The sequence below is a fragment of the Cotesia typhae genome, unplaced genomic scaffold (assembly GCF_013202065.1).
Source record: "Cotesia typhae breed Kobodo isofemale line unplaced genomic scaffold, CoteBio_Ctyphae contig_48, whole genome shotgun sequence".
Lineage (NCBI taxonomy): Eukaryota > Metazoa > Arthropoda > Insecta > Hymenoptera > Braconidae > Cotesia > Cotesia typhae.
The window spans coordinates 13,803,487-13,825,531 of NW_027423756.1; the positions used below are offsets into that span (position 1 = coordinate 13,803,487).

Here is a 22,045-nt window from a genome sequence, read left to right on the forward strand (position 1 = left end):
AATATCATACGATATTAATAAATTTTTTTCTAAACAAGTAAGATTATGGTGAGGGTTTAATAATAATAAATATATACACCTGTAATAAAATAGGAGAATCAAATATAATAGTGGGAGTAAAATAATAAAATTGATTTTTCGAAATCCACCGAATTGTGTCGAGGAAAGCCGAAATGAATGATAAAACAGCTGTGTGTTGTATGTCAGATGGCGTTAATGTATCAGTGTGTGAGTGCTTGTAACTTGTCTATCTACTTTTGTCTACTTGCTGCTGTGTTTCTGTGTAGCGTGTGTACAGTTCGAGTGTAAATGTTAGTAAATGTACAATAACTTGGTTTTACGCCAGTCAGTCGCGATTTTCATAAACGTCCATCATGTCTGCCCTGTTGGGTTAATTATTTAAAAATGTAAATATTCATTCTATTTATACGTTAAAGTGATCACAGTGCTAATATATTATTAAACATTATTTATTAAAATAATTATCATTTTATTTTAATAATACTACACCTGATAAAATGTCTGAGTTACGACAGAGAACGGTTGGAGAATCATCAGCGGGCGTTGTACGAGATCCCAGTGAAGATCAGGCAAGAATTATTGACGTTTTGTTGTTTACAACTAATTTCGTCTCTCATAACTCTTTACATTATTATTATTATTATTATTATTATTATTATTATTATTATTATTATTATTATTATTATTATTATTATTTTACTTTCATTATTGTTATTATTAATAAACAAGAAACAATTAGAACATTTAACTTTAATAAAAATAAAATAAAGACTAACAAGTACATTCCTTTCTTTCTTTATTTTTTTTTTTCTTTTCTTTTTAATTGTTACTTGTAATATCTAGAGAGAAGATATTGAGTCGGAAGATGACGCAAAACTGGAAGTTGATGAATTGGCGAAAACCCTTCCACAGGGTACTGATCATACCCCAGGTATCCTCGAATCTGTTGTTTCTGGCTTACCCGACCGGTAATAGTTTTTTTTAATTTAAATTTATTTATTTAATTGTACCAATAAAATTTTTCATTGATAATGATAACATTATTATTATTGATTATTTTTAGCTGGAAAAATTGGGTAATCAGGGTATTTTCACATGGGTAATGATTGCTGGTTTCTGTTTAATTATTTATGGTGGACCATTAGCTCTGATGGTCACAGTAAGTATTGCATTATGTAAAAATATTTACTCCAAAATATATATATTTTTAATTTTTAGACTTTAGTTGTCCAAGTGAAATGTTTTGCCGAAATAATAAATATTGGTTACGCTGTATACAGAATTCATGGTTTACCTTGGTTTAGATCATTATCATGGTATTTTTTGATAACATCAAATTACTTTTTTTATGGTGAAAATTTGATGGATTACTTTGCAGTTGTGATAAATAGAACAGTAAGTTTATTGAAATAAATATATAAAAATAATGTTTTAAATAGCTACTAAGCAGACAATTGAATTTGTGTAATTTACATATATACTTTATATAAATATATGTTTAGTGTATTGAAATCTTGACACAAAATCAATATATATATATATATATATATATATATATATATATATATATATATATATATATATATATATATATATATATATATATATATAAACTTTTGTATTACACAATATTAAGTGTGAGGATATGGCTTCTGATAGTTGATAGTTCAATCATATTATATTCAATTATTATTATATTAATAATAATAATAAATTATATTTTTTAGGATTATTTAAGAGTTTTAGTAACTTATCATCGTTTTATATCATTTTGTTTATACATCGTTGGTTTTGTTTGGTTTGTTTTATCACTTGTCAAAAAATATTACATGAAACAATTTTCATTATTTGCTTGGACACACGTTGCTCTTCTTATCGTTGTAACTCAAAGTTATTTAATTATTCAAAACATATTTGAAGGTTTAATTTGGTAAGAATAATTATTGTTATATTAATTTTTACAAGTATAATTATTTATTTATCTTTTGTTTTTTATTTTAGGTTTATCGTTCCCGTAAGTATGATTGTAATAAATGATGTAATGGCATATGTATTTGGATTCTTTTTTGGTCGTACTCCCTTAATAAAATTATCACCTAAAAAAACATGGGAGGGTTTTATAGGCGGTGGTATTTCAACAGTAATACTGGGATTAATGGTAATGGATTATTGATTAGTTATAGTTGTAGTGTTTTATGTATAAATCAATATTTAATTAAAATAAAATAACTATTTATAATTTCAGATGTCATACGTAATGTGCCAATATCGATACTTTGTGTGTCCTATTGAATATAGTGAATCTTTAGGACGAATGACAATGGACTGTGAAGTTTCAACTCTCTTTAAACCACAAGAATACGTACTTCCGCAGAGCTTACAAGCTTTCACTAGAATGGTACGTCTTTATATTTATATTTAAATATAAAAAATATTATTAAAATGTTATTTAATTAATTAAATTACAGGTTAATCTCAAGCCTAGTGTAACTCTGTACCCCTTTATGCTACATTCTCTCTCAATGTCAGTATTTAGTTCAGTTATAGGACCATTTGGAGGTTTCTTTGCCAGTGGATTTAAACGTGCATTCAAAATTAAGGTAATTAATTCATTTAATATTATAAATAATTTATGAAAAATATACATTAAAATATAATTAAATTCTTCAGGACTTTGGTGATGTAATTCCCGGTCATGGTGGTATAATGGATCGTTTTGACTGTCAGTACCTGATGGCAACTTTTGTCAATGTCTATATTTCTTCATTCATTCACACTGCGTCGCCACAAAAACTATTGCAGCTTGTTTACAATTTGAAACCAGAACAACAGTTGCAATTATTTACGGCGTTACGAGATTCTCTCGAAAATAGAGGACTTCTCAATGCTTCTTAAGGTTATTTATTTATTTATTTTTTTTTTGTTTCTTTTTTATTTTATATTACCACAATTTCAGTAAAAAACGATAAAACTTTGAGAAGCATTTATGTGCAATCATTCCAATACTTTATTAATAAGTTTCATCAATTTTTTATATTTTTAAAAATATAATACTATAATTATTTTTTTAAAGATATAATAATCGAATCAGGTACAAATGTAGGTCATTGCAATATTAAATGATGATTGATGGTGCGATGAAAAAATATTTTTAAACTAAATCATTACTTTTATTTACATGTTTCTTTAACATTAAAATAATAATAATAATAATAATAATAATAATAATAAAAATAAACAAAACAAATAGACTTATGACATTTTCAACATATTTTAATAATTTTTTATTTCTTTTTAATTCAATTAATTACAGTAGCACTTTATTAAAATAGTCCTGATTGACCAGGCCAAAGATTTATTCCACAGTTTACTGTATTTTGCCATAAAAAAATCAGTTATTACGTAAACTAATCAAATTTACTTAATTAACAGGCCGATCTCAAGTCTTGTTATTATATTTTTATTAAGCTAAAAAATTATATAAATAATTATAATTATGAGATGATTTGGCAATTTATTAATTGTTTATACAAAATAAAAAAATAAAAAAAAAAAAAATTTATTAATCACCTAAATATTGTATAAGTAGCAAATGATAATTAATGTATTATTTTAAGTTGACTAAATGAATTTTATAATTTTATTTATTATGTGGTATATAGTTAAATGTATTATTGGATGACTAAGTTATATTAATTTATTGTTAATCTTCCATTGTTTTTAATTTTAAATGTCATCCCAATATATAATGACTAACAATTCGATTATGTGAAAAATTTATATATATATATATATATATATATATATATATATATATATATATATATATATATATATATATATATATATATATATATTATAAAAAATCATATAACTATATGTCACGTTGAATAAACTAAATCTTGTTGTATTCAGAGTAACTAAAAAATCATTAATGATCTGTCTGAATATCGATGTTATCACGCAAAAAAATAATAATGGAGTAATCTCCAAAAATATAATTGTTAGTAAATAAAAGTTTGAAAAGTGAAAAAAAAAAAATAATAATAATAATAATAATAATAATAATGGAATGGGTTTTATTGTATAATTAATGTTATGAGTATTTTAAATTATTTAATAAATATGTTAATATATTTATGTAGTATAAAATAAAAAATAAAAATAATCTCACAAGTGTAATAAATAAATCGGTAATATTTTTTTTCTTCTCTCTTAAAATCTTATATTTTTTTTATTATTTATATCAATGGTCTTTTATAAGCTCGTAACTGATCATGGTCATAAATAGTATGTATTTTGTGATACATATATTTAAAAATATACAATAAATTATCATATTGGCCAGAGTATTTTTCATCATCTGTATTTACTTGTTTACTATTGTAATTTTCGATAGTGCCACATGTTTTTGTATGCAATTCAACTAAAAATGTATGAACTGCCTCAATAGTCGCCAAATACCAGCGAGGACTTTTTTTTTGATGCCTCCAAAATTGTGATATTCTAGAGCTGAAAACTACACAAGGAAGTTCACGAAGTCTTGGATCCTTGTATATTGACTTTGTTTGTTGCCACGTACTATCAATAAATATTGCTCGGGTTATTGGATAATAATCATCTTCTGTTGTATCATCAGATTCATTTTCTTTATTCAGTCTTTTTGACAATAATTCATCAATACTAATAGCATTTTTACCGGGAAATATTAATACTACCTGAAATATAATAAACAAATAAATAAAGAAATCTATAACAAATATTTTTACAGATAAAAGTTACCTTATCATTAGGTGTAAAAATTGGAAAGTCAGGATAGATATAAATAGTAACATCTTCTGGGGCTAAAATAGCAGCATGAATAGCTGTACTTTTTCCCTCTATTTCTTTACGATGTTTAATTATATCAATTTTTATCGGCAACTGGAAATAAAAAAAAAAAAATAATAATAATAAATTTTAAATAATATATTCATATGTATAAATATAACCTTACAATTTACCTTAACACGTGGAAAATACTTGGAGTCAATTACAGGAGTGTAGCAAGTATAACAGAAAAATTTACGTGATTTCAAACATTTTCCACATATTTCTCTACCTTGAACATCATCCAAAACACTTGAATCATCTATTTTCAGATGATCAAACGGTGCTTTGTCAATAATACGTTGTTTATTTTCCAAACTTTCCAATTCATTTAATTTTTTTGTATTATTAATATTTATTTTACAAGTTTCTGTCATTATTTTATGATCACTCGGTTTCAATACTTGGCGCTTAATGTTCTACAGAGTTAATAAAAAAGAATAATATAATAATTTGTCAGCTGATGCTGTTGCTCGGTTTTTGACTGATGTTGTCGTTATTTAAACTAGATGGATCTGCTGTATCATAAAAAAAAAAAAAAAAAAATCAAGACCATCTAAGGATTTCCCCAAAGGCTTTTGTTATTATTTTTTTTTTACATTTTAAAATCATAAAGAATATTAATTAATTATTATTATATTAGAATATTAAAATTTATTTAAAAATTTTAAAAAGTAAATTTTTGTTGAATATTGTTTATTTTATATTAAAGTTTTAGTTAAAGAAAAAAAGTAATAAAGAAAGAGTAATTTTAGGTTTGAATGGGCATATCTCGATTATCAATTGAATGTAAAGAAATATAAGGGTTCACGATCAATACCTGTATTGATTACATACTGGAGAAAGAGGTAGCAAGAGGAAGAAACCGGTACGGGGGAATGAGTAAAATAAAAGAGAGGTGTATGTTTAAATAAAGTATTTTTATCTGTTCTGTTATTGACATATTTAAAAGAATCTGAGTAATTAATATGCATTCTCTTGATTGCTAATGAAAAAAAAAGATTCATCTCGACCTTTTCTTCTCTATTATAATTTTAGAGACTAAAATAAAATAAGTTATAAATGTGTTAATCTTATTATTCAGAAAAGGATTTAACTTTATTTAAAGATTATAAAGTTTTAATGCTAATTGACTTATTAGAGGTATCGTATAACATTAAATTTAAAAAGAATATGATAAAAAATAAATATTTATTTAAGCAACTTGTGAATTAATTAACATGCTTTCTTGTCATCGTCATATACTGTTAAAATAATAGTTGCTGATAAGTCTGTAGTGCAGTATTAATAATTAATTAATAATAATTACATTGTAATTTCTGTCTAAGTTTATTAAGTTGACGCGTGCGATTCACCCAAGTACAAAGTGCGGTCAAGCAGGATCGCTTCTCTTCTCTTTAGGTATAAAGTATATATACTGGTGTTAAATTAACTCGATTTCTGTTGCACTTTGGCTTTTTAGTCTTGTCAGTTGAGCCATCAAATAAATATCTAATTTATTATCTTCTCTTCTATATATACATTTATAATTTAATTAATAGTCCATGTTACACCAAAAGCAATATATATATATATATATATATATATATATATATATATATATATATATATATATATATATATATATATATATATATATATAGACTAATTATCAACACCATAATATTATAATTAGTCATGATGTCAAACTAATTTAATACGGAACGGGATTTATTGAGTCATTACCATTAAAATAATGGGTGGATGATTTCTGCTGTTGTTTTTAACCACATAAAAATATTTTAATATTTTAATAATTTACGATAAAAAATGAATATAAAATAAAAAGGTATCTTTTTCAGTGTAACAGAAGGAGGGAGTTGGGAGTTGTAAATAAATTATACAAATCTGTGACTGCTATTGCTTTTCGTTAAAGTGACACATTGCATCAATAAGAATCTTTTTCTCGTATGAGCACGCACATAGTTTAGAAGGTTGTTTTAAAACAGGAAATATTTAAAGTGACGAGTGTTTGGATGTTACAATTTACATGTAAATTAAAGTCCTCGGAAATACACCCCCTCATATAATAATAATAACAACTATAGGTTATTTTTTCTCATCTTGTATTCCTATTCGGTGAATGAAATAGACTTGTCGACTCATTTTCATGTCACGTCAATAGTCATCTCAACTGATGATACCAAGTAGTAGTCATCAACCTTTTTTCCTTTTTTTTTTTTTTTTCATTTTTTCTTTTTCTCTATAAATTTCTTCGATCGATATATATATATATATATATATATATATATATATATATATATATATATATATATATATATATTAATATTATGACGCGTTATCTCCCATATGCTGTAAATTATAACAATATATCGTATAAGATAAATAAAATACACAATACTAATATGCAATTTAATTTTATCAACATTCGATATTTTTTCCCCAAGTTTTAAGTAATATTTGTTATAATGATTATATATATATTTTTTATAAGGATGAATATATAGTTGATTAAAATAATAATAATTATTATTATTATCTATTTATAGGTATCCAAAGAAGAGAAAGATGATGAAGAAAAAATAATCCCTACAGTTACTATATGTTATATGCATCCGGATTTTGTTTTAAACATAATCATAGTATCAAAAGTCTTAATTATTAAATAATTCTTATCGTGTGTTAAGATGAAAGCTCTCGTGATCGATCGACGAAAACTCGAAAAGAGATTATCATAATGTATAAAAAGGAAAAAAAAAAAAAAAAAAAAAAAATAAATAAAATGAAAAAAGGGTAAAAATAAATTGAGAATAAATAAGGCGCAACAGGTGAAGGATTCCGGTATCTCTGAGAATAAATGTACAACAACAATCATCAGGATAAGGAATAAGGGATAAGGGATAAAGGATAAAGGATAAAAAATAAGTGGTCAGAGTGTTTGCCAGAGTAATATTTTACCATGACGATTATCATGATGGTGATGTTGCGCAGGATGATTGATCAAGAAAGCGCTAACACGTCAGTATTATTTTATGTGTGATAGTCAGACAAAGAAAGAAGAAAGAAGAATATAGGGTAGTAATCGGCGGTAGTAGGAATAAAAATTGAGACAACGTAACTAAATAGAGACAATATATATATTATACAGGCAGAGTAGTACCTAACCGACCTAACCGTAGTACCCGTAGGACTACTGGTGTACAATTGGTTGAGATAGAGAGAAGAGTGAGCGGCGCCCCGGATAGGACAGTCGCTATAAAAGCTCACAACCACTGGCTTTACCACGTCACACGCTGGTGGTCCATTCTTCAGTGAGGAAGCCCCCTTTCCTTAAGAACTTGATTGTCAACAACTACCCGATATATATATATATATATATATATATATATATATATATATATATATATATATATATATATATATATATATATCTACATTATTTTTAATTAACAAGTGAGAATTTTATTTTATCATAATATTTATCAGTTTCAGTTATTTTTATTTAAATAAATTAGATATTATTATCGTGAAAATTGAATTTCAGTATAATCTGGAAAGTAATAACTTGGTTTAACTACTGGAGCTCTAACCATAACAAATATTATTATTATTATTATTATTATTATTATTATTATTATTGTAATAATAATTTAAAACGTGCAACGGAGGAAGCTTATATTTGTATTTTTTAAATTTTATTCAGTGGTTATAATTTATTCCCACTGGGTCATCAACAGCTGGTTCTTACTCGGGGTAAGACTATTTTAAAGATTATATTACTATAATATACTTTTCTTATTTTGTTTGTTATTATTTAATTACATTGTTTAACTTTATTCAATTAAAAGTTTTTAAAACTCTATTAACAGTTGTTATTTTTTTAATTAAAATAATTAAATTATTTTATTTCCTATTAAATGCAAATAAAACAATAACTTAGTATTACTAAAAAAGAAATAAATTTTTTTATTTTATTAGCAGCAGCAGTAATAATAAATATATATATATATATATATATATTATTTAACGAGGGTATTCTGGTATTTTGTATGATTAGTGAGTTTAATAGTTATAGTTATAAACAATAATAATTAGAGTCAAACATGTAACGATCAGCTGATAAAATATATGATGGTATTTAATGTGTATAGATATATGTTTATAAAATGGTTTGCAAATAAAACCACAAACAGTGATTGCCGGTGGCAATATGTAGCTAATTAGGGGAAAATTGAATTTTCGACGGTGGATGATCGTGGGTTATGGATTACTAAATAAGACACGCGATAATAATTTAAATCCCGGGAATATAATCACCATTACATCCATTACATCATCCTTACAGCTTATATCTTTTATATAACTTATAAATTACAACGTTATATCATTGATACAACAAGACCATCACCAATACCAACATATAATAAATTAATTAACAACATTACTCTTTTCTCACGCAACCCCAAATCTATAATGATAAAATTAGTTGACCTATATAATTTTATTTTTTTTTTTTTGTAATTTTAATATTGCCAAATATACTGTAAATTGATAATAAATATATATTTATATCAATCTTGTACAACGTCATATATGTGAATTATCCCATTCGAGGATTGATAGGATCATCCCACGGGTAATAAAAAATCATTTTCATTTTGTTATAGAAGAGAAAATGGTAAAATATAGATTGCAGTATTCCATCAACATATAAATTTTTACCGTTAAATATTTATCGATAATTTTTTTGCGATTATTTTATTTTGATGACTTTTTAATCTTTGATCTTTTATTATTGAAAAATGTTTTATTTATTTTAAATTTTTATGGTATCTAATAAAACTCTTGACTTATACCAACAGTTGAGATATTTATTCAATTAATTAAATTAGGAGTTTATATAAATAGTAGTAGAATAATCTAAGTGTGGTCAGACAAATATTTAACACTCGTGTTATCATTATTATTATTATTATTATTATTATTATTATTATTATTATTATTATTATTATTATTATTATTATTATTATTATTATTATTATTTTGCTTTCTCTCAATTTTGTCAATATTTATGTATTTATACAATTATTAACTTCAATACAACTTATTAAATGGATTATTAAAATACATAGTAGGGGATGTGATTTTATTAAATTAACAAAACAAGTCAATCATTTTATAAATATTTGAATCAACATTTTTAAAAAGTAATATTATTTAACAAAATTCAATAGAGTACTTAATGTATAAGAAAAATTTAACGGATTACATGATACAGATATACATATAAGTAAACTTACTAGAGGCACAAGGAGATGAACTGATGAGTAAATTAAGCACCAAATGAACCGATTGTCAGCTCTAACTTTACAGTATAATAACGATAATAATTTCATACATACACTAAAAGTTAATTAAATAAATTATTAAGTTTTTTTTTTTTTTTTTTTTTTTTTTTTTCCCATATATTAATATAAGGAAATGAATAAATATTTAATATAATGTTTGATTGTTTTGTTTTATGTATATATAAAAATCTTGTTGAGTTATTGAGAGTTTAGATATTGTCTCATGAGTATTGTATATCGGTGTTGTATATTACATACAAAAGTACATACAGTATAGTGATATAGCTTCATAGGGGTTTAACAGCATCACGACGTTATGTCGATATCAAAAGTACTTTATTTTATATATATATATATATATATATATATATATATATATATATTTATATTTGTATAAAGAAATTGAATGCCGTCGAGTAAATACGTATTGATGATATAGAAATAGAAAAGCAAACACAATCATTTTCTATGAAAACTTTTCATTCTTATTATTATTTTTATCATCATCATTATTGTTATGTTAAAAGATATAATTCCAAAATGATACTGTTTTTATTTCATATTATCGGGTAATTTAATTTAGTTTTTATCAGCGTAATACTATGAGACGTCTCTGCTTGCTGACTCAAACAAAAGTTTCAACTTTTTATATTAATTTTATTAAAATTAATCCTAAATATTATTGACATTAGAATAAATTTAAAAATATATATGTAAATTAATGAGATCTATAAATACAATTTTAGATATACTTATTTTAAAAAATATATAAAAAATGTTAAACAAGTTGATCGTGCACCGGAATGGAAGACAGATTGATGGAGGCTGAAAAAAAGCTTGTTTGACATTTTAATTTAACAGCGAGTAAACGTGTAAAAGTATATGTAAAACCAAGTGTGAATGCAAATTTCTTTTTGTCCATATTTTTTTTTTATATATATATATATATATATATATATATATATATATATATATATATATATATATATATACTAAGGCACATTATACGCGTCTCACTTGGGCAACTACCGACCCGTGAAAATGAATTAAATGTCCAGACGAATAATTTCTCCCTTTTTATTTTTAAATGCTACATAACTCTGACACATGGATAAAATTTTCTAAAGGTAATGATTACTGTTGCCGATGCTGAACTATTTTTACCATAAACTTTGATTATACTTACTCAGATTTATTATTTTCGCCTACTTAAATTAAAGAGTTAAAATTCTTTAATTTACTGTGTTGAGATTGAATTTACTTGAATTTACATATCTATTGTTAATATTATCTAAAAATAAAATATTTTATATTATCTCTTTTGTGGATCGTTTGGACCGGAAAGATAAGCGTAATTGCACCAATACAAAAAGAAAAGACGAGAAAATATTTTATATATATCCCTGTATGTTAGCAATCGCCGATCACAATTCTGTAAATCTTGTTGAAATGAACGATACGACTGGCTATTTTGATCGTTAAAATAAAATTTCCGAACCATTATACATTTCGTTGGGACTTTTGTAAATTCTCGTGATATAAATTTAAATCGAAAATATTGTCAACCTATCATCTAGATTTATAGTTTTCATTTTTTTTATATTTACGTCAAATATTAATTTTTATATTCCTACAAAGTTATAAAATTAAGTATTATATAGTATCGACGTGTAATATGAAACGACCGGCAACATTCAAAGTTTGTGTCTCTGTTATTAATTAGTCGGTACTACCTAAATTTAAAACAAATAGTAAACAAAAAAAAAATAGTTTTTGTATTATACAGATGATGCAGAACTTTTAATTATACGGAGAAACGAAAAAGGTGAATAAATTGTAAATAATTGAAAGAGAATGTAATTTTAAGGGGAGAATAATCAAGTGCTAGAGAGACAAATAATTGGGAAAAAAAAAAAAAAAAAAAAAAAAAAAAGCACCGCAAACAAAAGGAATAAAAAGGAATAAAAAAGGGTAGTAGTGTGAGAATAAGATTGTACGTGGTATGCGTAGATGAGATTTCCGGTAATTGGAAAGCGTGGCTAGATATATCTACATAGATTCAGTAGCTCCCTTGGGAATTATCACGACAAATTAAACCATCGTGTACGCCGGTGTTAATAAACTTTATATATATATATATATATATATATATAGATATTTCGAAGCATAGGGTCACCAATATACGAATATCACTGCGGTAGAGAATAATTCAATTGTACATTCAAACGTATTAACACATGTACATGTCTATAAATTAATTTATAATTTATATTTATAATATTTATATTTCAGGGGACTTTGGTTGAAAGAATTTATTCATTTATCAAGACAAAATGTTTCTCATGAGATTACTTTCGGTAACAACGCTTATAACTCTGTCAAAATCAACACCCTTGTCATATTTAACACATCAAAGAAGAGATGCTCCTACTGATGGAGGAGGAAGAGATGATGATGATGGAGTATACGTACCATACATTATCGACGAAAGAGGATTTTACTGGCCACAGGTAAATTATTTCTATCATTATTATTATTATTATTTTTTTTTTTTTTTAAATAATTTACTATCTTCTTGTGTTATACTTCTCATGTTATTATTATAATAAATGTCATGTCTAATGCATACTTTTATTTTTTTTATTTTTTTTTATTTTTTTATACCTGTTAATGAAAATGATATATATATATATATATATATATATATATATATATATATATATATATATATATATAAAATAAATTTAATTATTAAATTATAAGCACTATAAGTAAAGTGGGTTTACTAAATGAAATTATTTTTATTACTTTTCTTGATAGTTAAAAGTTATTATTATGTATTAAAATTTAATTACAGGATGAAAATTTAAAAGTAAATGATTCAGTATCTGGTATCGATCGGGGTAAAAGAATTCATTCTCTCTCGGTAACAAATTCGTTGGACGTACTTCGAGACCGTGTTTTATTGGAACTGGCACGCAGAAAAGCTCAGCAGGAAAAAATTCAGATAGACGCTAATCGTCATTATTTGGACAATATTGGTAAACGCTCCAATCAATATATTAAAATGGATTTACCCCAAATATTTGAACCTAAAAATATTAAAATACCTCGAATATTTGATCATCAATTGATTGGAGATCAATCGGAGTTTAACTACTACACGGCTAAAAATCCCCTTCCTCTTGACTCTACTCTTACCAATCTTGATTGGTATAACAATCTAAATGATGTCAGTCAGTACAATTTAAATGACCAGATACGAAAGGTAACTAAATATATATCATAATATCATAATATCATATTAACTTTGTTTATTTTTTTTTTTTTTTTTTTTCCTACTTTGTTACAGATTAAAAAAAACAACAAAATTCGTTTATTGTAACGTGAGTGAATCAGAGTTGGACACCGAGTACAATTTTATCCCTCCGCTTGTAATTAATTGTCCATATATATTATATACTAAAATTAAAAGGCATTACATTTATTATTTTTTTCTAATGACAATAATTTTGTTGTCATCTTTTGAGAAAAACGCTATATCAATTTAATTATTAAATATGACAAGTATCAGGAGACTGTTACTTGTTGTTAAATAAATATTATAATAATATATGTATAACAATAAACAGAAAAATAATAATAATTTTTCTTCCCGGCAATTAAACCATATACGAAACAGTATTATTGTGTAATTTTATTTTCTTAAAAATATTTTATTAATTTACCGTGATCAGTTATAAGATTTTTTAATTTTTATTTCGAGTTTAACAGTCTCTTTTAACAATTAATAAAGGTTTAATAAAATTTAAAAATTTTAGTTGTTACAAGCGCTGAAATTCCCAAGTTTGTATTAATTGCACCGTTGCACTACATGTTTTGGATTACATCCATTATTCTTATTTATTTATTGTAAAAAAAAAAAAAAAAAATAATAAATGTATAAGAATACAAAGGCTTTCAATAATATACGTAAATTGATGTTATTAGTACTAGATAGACAGAAAAATAATAATTCTACTTGTATCCCTTGTATACTTAGATTTTAGATAAATTATATATATTATATTTATTTTAAAATTATATATGTTTGTAACAAAGATTGATGCTTTATTTTAATAACATAATTATTAAATTAACGAATCTGAAACTAATATTATTATTATTATTATTATTAATTATTATTACTACTTATGTTACAAATATATTTGTTTAAGGGGTAGAAAATGAAATTAAAAAAATTTTAGTTTTTAGAAAAAATTTATTAACCTTCATACCTATATATATTTATATTAATTATAACCTAATACACAATTATTATTCATTAAGTTATTTAATAATACCTGTCCTGATATTTAAACTTTATAAAAAAAAAAAAAAAAAAAAAAAAAAAATAAAAAAAAAAAGAATATTAAATTTATTAATCATACAGCAATATTTTCAGTAGTAATTTAGAATATACAAATAATCGATAGATATAGTAGCAAGCCGTGTGTAGACATAAAGATTTCAAAAATTTTTCATATTAAAACTCTTAAAATTCAATAGTAAAGCTCTTTAATAACATGCATCTATAATTAGTTGAATAAAAAAAAAAAAAAATTTTTTTTTGATAATCGTCATCTCACTTGAATGGAAATATAAATGAAACTTGTTAATAAATGATAGTGAATAAAAATAATTATTACCATTGTTATTTATATTAAATCATTGTTTACGTAAATCAAGGACAAAAACGCTTCCATCAGAAGCTGAAGCGCCAACTTTATCACCTCGGCTATTCCAACATACTTCAAAAATACCACCTGTACCTTTATAGCTGTGTACCAATAGACCGGTCTAAAAATATATTTTTATTAATTAATTTTCCAAGTACTTGTATTAATAATAATAATGAGAATAAGAATGAAAATAAAAAAAAAAAATAATAATAATAATAATAATAATAATAATAATAATAATAATAATAATAATAATAATGTACCTGAGTAGACCATACGTGAACACATTTGTCAAAGCTACCACTTGCAAGAAATTTACCATCAGGACTAAATGCTACACTGTACACAGGTTCTGTATGCTTGGTTAGAGTATGAAAACATACACCTCTTTCAATATCCCACAATCTTACAGTTGAATCAAACGAAGCACTGGCTAAAGTAAGATTCATATTTGGATTGTGAGTTCCTGGTCCGGTAGGTGACCATTTTATTGTGTAAATTTCTTTATAATGAGCTCTAAGATCGTGAACCCAGGTGTCTTGCTTCATTGACCAAATTTTAAGACTCATATCATCTGAACAACTTGCCAATAAGTTACCTTGAGGATCCCATTTTATAGCATTTACTTCATTCTGAAAAGTAATAAAAAAAAAAAAAAATAAAATAAATAAAATAATAATAATAATAACAATAATATAATTCAACTCACCGTATGACCTTGAAAACTTTTAATTGGTTTATCAACGTTTAATTTACAAACGTGAATGCACTGATCAGTAGAACAACTGGCAAATGATGTATTTGTCTGCCAATCAACATCCAAAGCTGGAGCTAAATGAAAACTAAATTGCTGTGTACACTGTCCACTAGCAGCATCCCAAATAATTGTTGTTTTATCTACTCCTGCGCTCAATATATAATTTCCACGTTTATTCCATTTTAATGCAAATATAGGACCCTTGTGTTGGCCAAGAGTCGATGACAATCTTCCATCAGTAGTCCAAATTCTAGCATAACCATCATAACTACCAGTTGCCAAAAGTGAACCATCACACTGTTTAAATATAATAATAATAATAATAATAATAATAATAATAATAATAATAATAATAATAATAATAATAATAATAATAATAATAATAACAATTAATAAATAATATTTATTTATATTTTTAAATATCTTACATTCCAATCTAAAGATGTAACATCCTTATTACTGGGTACTTCAGCACCACCTCTTTGGATGCAGTGCCGCAATACAAGTTGTTGAGGAGTTGATGAATTATCAGACATATCCCAAATTCTAGCTGTACTATCACCAGAACCAGAAGCCAATAAGTCTGTTGTCGGATTCCACGCACAGATAAATACTTCAGACTCATGACCACGTAATTTTGTTGCTTTATTAGCTGGTATTTCAATAGCACTTGCATTACTACCAATTCCAACACCACCTGTCTGTTGTTCTTCTGATTCCATTTCAGTTTTTTCTCCACTTCGTTCATTTGAAGTAACAACTATTGTTTTATTTTATTATTATTTCATTCATTATTTTTATTATTAAAATTTACTAATTAAAATATGTTAGCTTCAAAAAAATGAATTGTTTTATAAGGATTTAGAATTTCACTTCACTAATATTATTATTGTAAATTTTTGATAACAAACAAAAAAAAAAAAAATTAAGTTAATAATTAAATAATAACAGTAATAATTTTAGTGGGAAATCCTAAAATTCAAACAACTCAATTTGACTTAAAGCTATTAATATTCCTGGAATATTAATGGAGGTACAAATTAATGATATTGTTGTCGTTGTCGTTGTTTGTTGTTGTTGTTGTTGTTGTTGTTGTTGTTGTTGTTGTAATTTGAACCAGGGTGTGCCAGGATTAATATGTATAAATAATAAAATATTTTACTCTTATATTACCTTCTTCTCCATTAGTATCTTGTGTATCTGTTTTAGTTTGCTGTTTTTGTTGATTTTGTTGATTTTGTCTGGATACTACGACATCAGGCATTACCGCATCAATAAGAGACAGAGATTCAATCATTCTCTGTTCAGTACCATCTTCTCCGATAGATATTTCAGCCTCAGTGTATTGTAATCCTTTTTGAAGTATTGATAATAAAGCGGCAGGTGGAACAAGAGCTCCATTTATATTGCTCTGTGATATATGAGATTCTATTCCAAATGTGTATGCCGAATGTTGAAAACCTAATGATAAATAAATAAATAAATAATAATAATATTATTAAAATTAAAATATAACGTTAGAGGTTATGTTTAGTAATCGAATAACTTACCAGACTCTTGTAGATATCGGTAAACCAAAAAATTAACTTCATCACTGGAGAAGCTCATTTTTCTTAACATTTATATAATTATAATAACATACTTATTATTAACAAAACAATTATATTATTTTTATTGTATATAATGAACTAAAAATATTATATGATAGACGCCGTCAAATGTATTAAATGTTAGAGTTTACGGCCAATGTAATATAAAGCCAAAACTTGCCGCTCTTGTAGGCATAAGCAGTATAAGCAGCAGAGTCAGCAAAACCCTCGCAACAAGCAAACAGACACATACACACTATTAAACTACTAAACACTTTTCGAGATGATTTTCCGTTAATTTCGTGATCCTTAATATTTTATATCAAATAGTTTATAGTAACCATAATCAACATCAGTTAACAAGAAGCTTCGACTTATATTATAGGAATATAAATTCAACACGCTCAACACCCACATGGAAATATCGAAAATTTACTTATCGACACAGTTGATAACTACGTCAATATTAAGTATTAAATATTTATAAAAGGTACAACAATTTTTTAAAAATAAGTATCTAAGTATCATCCCCTTGTTTTGTTACTTATTTGTTACAAATTTTTAAACCATATTTTATTCATTTTGTCCGTATTATTATAAATAATATATTACATACCTAGGCCAGTAAAATAAGAAAAGTCTCAGATCACATGTAATTGTTGGAATTGTTGGCCGAGGTTGACAGACATGTGGTCTGAGAGGCTTTACTTTTTACTGGCCAAGGTGTGTATACTATTTTGTATATTTTTCTGCTCGACGTAGCCGGAATGTGGCAACTTCGTTTAGCGCAGCGGCCAGAAAGTTGCCACTTATCCGGCCGGAGGGCAGAAAATATTATTAATTCTATCCCTGATAGCCACCTTACCTATAACTTACTGTCAATCTACGTCCGCAATTTGAAGCAAACTTGACGGAAAGAGTTGGCAAAGCGAGCGATTACCTATTAGTTACCTATAACTTACTCTGCAAATAGACGTCAAAACTTGCTGTACAAGTATTTCAGTCAAATTGTAGTAAAGTTGAAAGGAAATTTAACTACAAATTTGATTGTTAACTTGTATTCAAGTTGCGGCCGTAGATTTCCGTCAATTTGCTTACAACTGTTGTTGAAAGAAGAATTACCGCCAACTTGATGTATAAATTAACCGTAACTGCTGGAAGTCAACACTTACTGAGAAAGCGCTGGCTATCAGGGTAAATAATATATATTAGAAACATAAAAGTAGTGACATCTAACAGACTGTTGTATAACTAAATTTAACAATAATAACAATAATATCAATATTTTTTGATAATATTTTTTTTAAAGAAACAACATAACAGGTTCAAATTAATAAACAAGTTGACAAGTGATAGGAGGGAATGAATATTTGTCGAAATTTATTACATGGTGTTGTTAAACGACCGACTGTAATTAATATTCGTAACTTTACTGTCTCCCAAATAGGTAATATTTACATATAACATTTTATCTTTTTTCTATATTTTTAACATTACAAATATCTACTAATTATTTATTTATTTTTCATTATACTTATTAAAATTTAGATTTTTTGTTAATTTTAAGACAATACATGTCATATAAAATAAGATAAATATTACCAAGAGAGTTTTATATATATATATATATATATTTTTTTTTTTTTTTTATTTACATTTTAATGTATTTAATGATTACGCCATATTGAATATTGTTTATCGCAGAAATTTATTGACGATTCCACGAAATTATTCATCACGTATGTTGATTATAATTTTTTTATTATTACGAAATTATAACTGATAAATAAATACTTATAATTTGGAGTTTATTATCAATATTAATAGAAAAATAAAAATAAAAAATATAGTATGGTACACGACTAAAAAAAGTATGGAGGACATGAGACATATATAAATAATAAGTGATTCATAATATATTTAACTACATGATAATATTTCATTGAAGATTTTTTAGTATAGAAGTAAGCAAGTAGTGGGGTATGATGAGAGCTACTGGTGCAAGCTTCGGGAAACTTTAAATAATATTTTATTTTAATGTTAACAGTCATTTAATAAAGACCGGCGGTGTGTATACACGCTATCAACTTAATTATTATTTTTATTACAGTATTTAATAAAGAAACTAAAAATATGTCGGAAACAAATAAAGAGGAATTAAAAAAGCGATTAACTCTAATACAGTGGCATGTCACACAGGAGAAAGGCACTGAGAGGTAATTTCATTAATTATTCATTTAAATTTATTTTAAACATTTTTTAATAATAATAATAATAATAATAATAATAAAAATGTATATCGTTTAATTGAGTGTTGCTCGACAGACCGATAAAGTGACAGAAATAACTTTTTCAAGAGCATGAATCTCGAATCAACGGGCCAAGTGCTCAGGGCCAAGTGCTTCTAAAATAACATCTAAGCTTATTTTATACTTCCTCTATCTTTTACCATTTAGAAATTTTAATATTTACACATATATATGTATAAAAAAATTATTATTTATCGTTTTTTTTTTATTTTTATTTTTTTATTTTTTTTGTTTATTTTTAGACCATTCACCGGATGCTACAATAAATTTTATGAAAAAGGAACGTACACATGCATCGTCTGTGATCAGGAATTATTTTCATCGGAAACAAAATATGACAGTGGGTGCGGCTGGCCAGCTTTCAATCAAGTATTGGATCAAGGAAAAATAAAGTTAACTAAAGATACTTCACATGGTAAGTTATTTATTTATTTATGATATCTCTATGTTTTATTATTATTATTATTATTATTATTATTATTATTATTATTATTATTATTATTATTAACCAGCCACTCCCGCAATCCTAATCATACCATGTTTATTTAAAAATCCTTATCTGTATATCTCCCTCAACCAAATATTATCTTATTTTAGCTACATATATTTACAATTGCTTAAAAGATTTTATTTTTTTTCTAAATTTTTTTCTGCACGTCTAATATTTGAGATTAGCTGAAAAAACAAAAAATAAAAATTGAAGTAATATTTTTATTAAATCCTGCACGTTAAATGCTTAGAGTGTGATTGTAGTAGACTTACATCATGTTTATTATATACATTCATGTATAATAATGATAATTATTATTAATATTTTTAAATTGTATATAACCTTATTTTTTTTTTTTTTATTATTCTAAAATTTTGTCTTGAGCTCTTTATATTATTTTTATTTATCTACAAAACCTAATAGCAGTAACAATTGCTGTAGCTGATTATAAATTTCATTACGTTTCTAATTTATGTTAAAAAACTTGTAAAAAAAAAAAAAAAAAACTACAAATAAAACTTGCTTTCTGTTTAAACTGAATGCTCTTGCAAGTTTGTTTAAACAAGTTAAAAAAAAAACAACCTCGATGTAGGTCTCAATTTAATCACACTCTATTGTTCTGTCTTTCCTTTGCCTTCCCACCTATTCACCACCAAAATGAAAAAAAAAAAAAAAATGCGTCGATATAACGACGCACCTCAGTTGGTGGCAATCTACTATTGCTGATCGCAAACCCAGATATGGTGCGGACCGAGGTGACCTGTTCAAAGTGTGGAGCTCATTTAGGCCATGTCTTCAACGACGGACCCAAGCCAACCAGAAAAAGATTCTGCATCAATTCTGCTTCTATAAGTTTCCACGAAGCCGGAGAAAAAAAATCTACAGAGGCCTAATTTCTCAACATTTATAATTCCACCATATTATTATTATTATTATTATTATTATTATTGTATTAAGTATATTCGCACTTGATATTTTTTTCCCCTTTAAAACAGTAATTTTCCTCCTCCTTTATAAAATAATAAAAATTTTTTATAAACTTTTTAATAATCATTGAATTTCAATGTCTCAGCAAGTGCAAATAAACTTGAAGAAAAAAAAAAAAAACATCAATTGTATAAGTAACAGAGTTATTTTATTTTTTCATCGACAATAACGATGCTATAGCATGTAAATATTTATAAATAAATAAATAAATAATAATAATAATTATTATTATAAGTATCATTGGATTTTTTTTTTAAGTAAATAATACTTAAATTATTTTAATTAATAAAAAATCCCGTCAAAAATGTTCCGTCTGACTGATATAAGGCTGTACTACTTACTTGAAAATAGGGGCTGGATCATGCCCAAATATTTAGCGTCTGGCTAAAATAAAATTTTACTACGAAATAGAAGATACCACCCGGGTTTTGTTGAAATATTTTTCGCCTGACTGAAATAACTTTATACTACTTAAGTTAAAAAATTCCAACATGTAATTAATGAATTAATTTTTAATTAAAAACTGTTTTTTTTTCTTTAAGTTGTTCTTTGAATTCTTTTAGCATAAGTAACAGTTCTATTATTGCTTAAAATTAATCAAGGAAAGAATATATATTTGCTTGAAAATCTATAAAAAAAATTGCGCCTGACCAAAATTAATTTATACTACTTAACTGCACGGAAAAAAAAATTGGAGCAAACGCATAATTTTTTCATGTGGCAGGCAATGATTGTTAGATCAACGATATTAATCTTAATAATAATAATAATAATAATAATAATAATAATAATAATCTGGATTATTAAAAGAATAAGAAAAATTTTGCGGTCAGTGTATTGATATGATAAAATGGGTTTTCATGGTTAAATTTGGTATCATTAGAAAGGTGACCTGGAGTTTTGCCTTTTCAAGGTCTCATATTATTCTCACCAATAGTTAATTTATTAGGATTA

General features: G+C 25.2%; 5 protein-coding genes across 7 annotated transcripts; 3 read left to right on the top strand and 2 right to left on the bottom strand.

Annotated features, from left to right (window-relative positions):
* The first annotated feature begins 99 nt into the window (after nucleotides 1–99).
* On the top strand, nucleotides 100–3,264 carry Cds (CDP-diacylglycerol synthase). The gene is given in 10 exon segments (XM_074247088.1): nucleotides 100–590; nucleotides 865–989; nucleotides 1,085–1,101; nucleotides 1,104–1,180; nucleotides 1,240–1,416; nucleotides 1,749–1,951; nucleotides 2,023–2,179; nucleotides 2,267–2,419; nucleotides 2,490–2,621; nucleotides 2,692–3,264. Coding segments are annotated over 10 exon segments (1,338 nt in total). The 5' UTR covers nucleotides 100–518; the 3' UTR covers nucleotides 2,917–3,264.
* On the bottom strand, nucleotides 2,934–5,363 carry LOC141530155 (tRNA-uridine aminocarboxypropyltransferase 1). Its single transcript, XM_074247091.1, has 3 exons — nucleotides 5,025–5,363; nucleotides 4,804–4,944; nucleotides 2,934–4,739 (listed from the first exon to the last, which is right to left on the bottom strand). Exons 1-3 carry the CDS (start codon nucleotides 5,265–5,267, stop codon nucleotides 4,263–4,265), a joined length of 861 nt encoding a protein of 286 aa, XP_074103192.1. The 5' UTR covers nucleotides 5,268–5,363; the 3' UTR covers nucleotides 2,934–4,262.
* Nucleotides 5,364–8,419: 3,056 nt separating this feature from the next.
* Nucleotides 8,420–14,860, top strand: Dh44 (corticotropin-releasing diuretic hormone 44). The gene is made up of 4 exons (XM_074245988.1): nucleotides 8,420–8,643; nucleotides 12,531–12,748; nucleotides 13,096–13,506; nucleotides 13,591–14,860. Exons 2-4 carry the CDS (start codon nucleotides 12,572–12,574, stop codon nucleotides 13,621–13,623), a joined length of 621 nt encoding a protein of 206 aa, XP_074102089.1. The 5' UTR covers nucleotides 8,420–8,643; nucleotides 12,531–12,571; the 3' UTR covers nucleotides 13,624–14,860.
* Nucleotides 14,824–17,676, bottom strand: LOC141529458 (F-box-like/WD repeat-containing protein TBL1XR1). The gene is made up of 6 exons (XM_074245987.1): nucleotides 17,267–17,676; nucleotides 16,890–17,177; nucleotides 16,145–16,476; nucleotides 15,669–16,013; nucleotides 15,223–15,591; nucleotides 14,824–15,077 (listed from the first exon to the last, which is right to left on the bottom strand). Exons 1-6 carry the CDS (start codon nucleotides 17,334–17,336, stop codon nucleotides 14,946–14,948), a joined length of 1,536 nt encoding a protein of 511 aa, XP_074102088.1. The 5' UTR covers nucleotides 17,337–17,676; the 3' UTR covers nucleotides 14,824–14,945.
* Nucleotides 17,677–18,595: 919 nt separating this feature from the next.
* Selr (methionine sulfoxide reductase SelR) lies at nucleotides 18,596–21,328 on the top strand. 3 transcript variants are annotated; one of them, XM_074245989.1, is made up of 4 exons: nucleotides 18,596–18,752; nucleotides 19,416–19,521; nucleotides 19,857–20,029; nucleotides 20,807–21,328. In XM_074245989.1, exons 1-4 carry the CDS (start codon nucleotides 18,668–18,670, stop codon nucleotides 20,995–20,997), a joined length of 555 nt encoding a protein of 184 aa, XP_074102090.1. In that variant the 5' UTR covers nucleotides 18,596–18,667; the 3' UTR covers nucleotides 20,998–21,328. The 3 variants fall into 3 exon arrangements, with proteins under 3 accessions (XP_074102090.1, XP_074102092.1, XP_074102091.1); XM_074245991.1 differs by having other exon boundaries at nucleotides 20,843–21,328; XM_074245990.1 differs by having other exon boundaries at nucleotides 20,127–20,825.
* The last annotated feature ends 717 nt before the right edge of the window (nucleotides 21,329–22,045 follow it).